This window comes from Nymphaea colorata, unplaced genomic scaffold, assembly GCF_008831285.2.
Source record: "Nymphaea colorata isolate Beijing-Zhang1983 unplaced genomic scaffold, ASM883128v2 scaffold0465, whole genome shotgun sequence".
In the NCBI taxonomy this organism is placed as follows: Eukaryota; Viridiplantae; Streptophyta; class Magnoliopsida; order Nymphaeales; family Nymphaeaceae; genus Nymphaea; species Nymphaea colorata.
Window position 1 is genome coordinate 10,324 of NW_022204971.1, and position 3,591 is coordinate 13,914.

At 50.7% G+C, this 3,591-nt stretch overlaps 1 protein-coding gene across 1 annotated transcript; it reads left to right on the forward strand.

Annotated features, from left to right (window-relative positions):
* Window positions 1–689: 689 nt before the first annotated feature.
* On the forward strand, window positions 690–1,622 carry LOC116245035 (uncharacterized). The gene is made up of 2 exons (XM_031616780.1): window positions 690–825; window positions 931–1,622. Exons 1-2 carry the CDS (start codon window positions 690–692, stop codon window positions 1,620–1,622), a joined length of 828 nt encoding a protein of 275 aa, XP_031472640.1.
* The last annotated feature ends 1,969 nt before the right edge of the window (window positions 1,623–3,591 follow it).

The window sequence follows — 3,591 nt, forward strand, 5'->3', positions numbered from 1 at the left end:
AGCAGGCCGTCGAGCATAAGATGGCGCAGGAACGGTAAGAGCTGAAGGAGTGCACATTCAAACCAGCTCTGGTGGACAGGACAGTATCCCGACGCCTCCTAGCCTAGCGGGAGATGCGACTGCATGCACTGGCATAATCGCATAAGGCTCAGCCAGTCACAGAGGACAACGGCGTGTTTATCAAATTCAGAGGGAGAGGTGCATTTGATTTGCCAAAACGGCCCATCTTCCAATTCGAAGAATTCAAGAATCTGATAAAGTATAGTTGGAGCGAGTCCCCCTAGACTAGCAGAAATGATCTGAATCGATGCCTTATCCCGCTTGGTGAGATTTTTCATAAGCTGCAGTTTAACTAAGGGAAAGTTGAATGTGCTGCTGGGACGAGGTAATCGGTTCATGATACACCTCTTCAGCACTGCTAATATGGTTGAGAATGTTGAGAAGTAATTATATGCTTTGATATGAGTGAATATTTAATCTACATACGGAGTAATGCATAAGCCCAATCATAAATAATGAATGTGTTTGATTTCGCAGAGTGCTAAAAGGTTTCGCGTTCTTCCTGTCCTCCCCGTCTCCAAAATGCCCAAATTTGCATGCGTCTTGCTATTTGTGGGCTAATTCCTCTATCCGAATTATAACTTGATTATTACGTCATTATGGACCGCCTTGCCAAAATCAATTCGGACATGGGATCCCAGAACTTCAGGTACACCACCGACAAGGGCTGCCTCACGCTCGAACAAAGAAAATTCTATGAAGAGAACGGATATCTAGTCATCAAGAAATTCTCAAGGATGAAGACATTGAGAAGTGGAAGACCAGGTTCCTCGATTACTGTGATAAGAAGGTGCCAGCGTAAGAGATCGATGATTTAGACTGCCAGGCATGCAAATAGTGAGGGACATCTCTCTGGTCAAAAAAAACAAGGATGCGAAGGAGCTGACGGCGAGGCCAACATCACCAAGCTTCAAGATTTCCAGTTCGATGACGTCCTGCAGACCTACTGCACCAATCCCGACCTCATCCCCTACCTCAAGAGCTTCTGCGGAGAAAATATTAAATCCGTCCACACCATGTTCATCAATAAACCTCCAGGAATGGGAGTAAGCTCCAGGCATCCCTTCCACCAGGATCTCGCCTATTTCCCCTTCGGACCAGCCGACCGCATCGTGGCAGCGTGGGCAGCTCTCGAGGACAGCAACCTAGAAAACGGCAGTTTGAACATCCTCCCAAAGACCCACAAGGGACGCTTCTTCGACCACTCCTACCCTGACGACGGCGAGGTTAACAAGGCTTACTTTGGCATAAAGGAGCACGAAAAGTTCGACGACAACCGCATCAACCTGGACATGAAGAAGGGAGACATCGTCTTTTTCCACCCCCTGCTCATCCACGGCTCGGGCGAGAACAAGACCAAGGGCTTCCGCAAGTCCATGTGCTGCCACTTCGCCGCCTCAGAGTGCGAGTACATCCCCATTGAGGGCACCGTGCAGGAGCTGGTGGCGAAGGAAGTCATGAGCTACGCCACTAAAAAATTCCCTCATGTCCTCGATTACCACAGCATATGGCGAGCCAAGGCTGCCCTGGTGAGCGGGAAGGAGTTCGAAGGCAAGCTATGATCTGAATCCATATAATTGCAAGAGCATCATCGAATGAGGTTAGCTTGGGTGGCAGTAATGAGGGTGGGTGTGGATTAGTGGTGGGGGTTGTGTGCGGCGGGAAGGCTATAATATCCCTTATAGTCCTATAATTCTTCCAATGCACCATAGCAAGTCGGTGAAGACTTTCAACCTGGCGACTAATCTCTGCGACTACAGTCAGGAGGCATCGGCGGGAGTGCGAGAACGGTTGCGCCTGCACACCAACCTGTTCGACCAGGAGGCACCGGAACGCAGCAAAATTATTCGCTTTGAGGAGCAAAGAGCCTATGATTATGTGGGAGTGAAGGAACTGAAAGCCTACTACGAACGCGCCAGAAGAGTCAGCAAGGATAAACGAAAAGATACCATGACTATCAGCATGGGAATCTCAAGACACTCGGTGGTGTCGCGTCAGGACGAAGAACTTTACAACAAGTGGCAGATTCTATAGCGAGTAGAAACCAAAATGGACCCTGTCCTCTCGCACAACAACTCAGTCCTCGAGAAAATCGACCTCAGCGAACGCCACACGCCGGCCCAAACGCCCCTCAGGCCCACTCCGCCCCTCAAACTCAAGACACGACGGACCGACTGCAGGCAAACCGACACCTCCAGCGTGCTCAGGATGCGGACCAACTTCCAGAACTACCAGGAGGGGTGGTCACGGGAGGAAAAAAGAGTAGAAAAAGCCAAGGGATTCCCCTCTCTTCTACGCCTAGCAACCGAATCCCGCTCGATGAGCCTAAAAAAAGCACTGGACTAGCAATCGTACAAGAAGGAGAACATCCCCACCCGGGAATGGGCTTCAGTGCTGCGAAACGAGAAATAATTGAAGAACATCTACGACCAGTCAGTCACCCGGTTCACCTAGAAAGGGTAACTGGGATTATCGGGCAAGAATAAGCTCGTGCTGGAGAAGGAGTGGCTGAGTCAGAAGGGAGATGAAGGGTATAAGTTCCAACTGATCAAGAAGCAGAAGTACGTGGCATGATTGTTTTAATTATATGGTCACCACATCCCCAACGCATCGCAAAAACATTTAAACCCCCAACGAGATAGAAACCACCAAAGACACTCCTTGCAGGCATCCTGGGAGGAATATGGAAGGCATGGGAGAGAGTTGATGCGGGCCCCTATAAATGCAGTTCGATTTAGTTTGTATAATAATTCACAACACCATGACTGCCACCGCACCAGCTCCCGAGCAGCTCAACCTCAAAGTCAAAAGCCAGGTAGTTCCCACCTCATTTAGGACGGATAGGAGGTCTTCTTCAAGATCAAAAACACCACCCAGCTGAAGAAACTCATGGATGCCTATTGCCAACGCCAGAGCGTAAACCCTCCCTCACCTAGCTCAATATCACCAACGTGAGATTTCTATTCGACGGCGAGAGACTGCACGAAGGCCAGACCCCCAAGGACCTGGGCATGGAAAATGGAGACGAAATCGACGTGGTCATCGAGCAAGTCGGAGGAGCACAGCTTTGATAGTCTTTCAGGATAACACAACTAAGTGTTTTTAAATACAGGCGGCAGCCCTATCCGCAGGGACGGCGGGACTTAGGAAGGGTCTAAATATTATGGGAGGATGATCAAGTTTTTTTCCAGGGGAAGCCAGGCGCGATGGTCTGGGTGGGCGGCTGCTGCAGAGAGCTGTTGAAGGATTGGTGGTTGGGACTGCGCTGCTCGATGAAGTAGCCAGGCCCGACTGGTTTGGTGAAGTTGGCCTGGAAGGCGGGAGGCGGGGGCGGGTTAGGCGGGAAGTGCTTGGCGGTCGTCATCGAAGCGTTGGGATTGGGGAACTGGTAGGCGTTGGAGTTCAGAGGATTGCTCTGCTGGTGCGTGGGAGGCACCTGCATGGAACTGTTGAACTGGTGCGGGTTTTGCTGGAAACCGGTGGGGAGACCGGCAGGGGGATGAAGCTGGGAGGCATCTGCTTCATCACTGG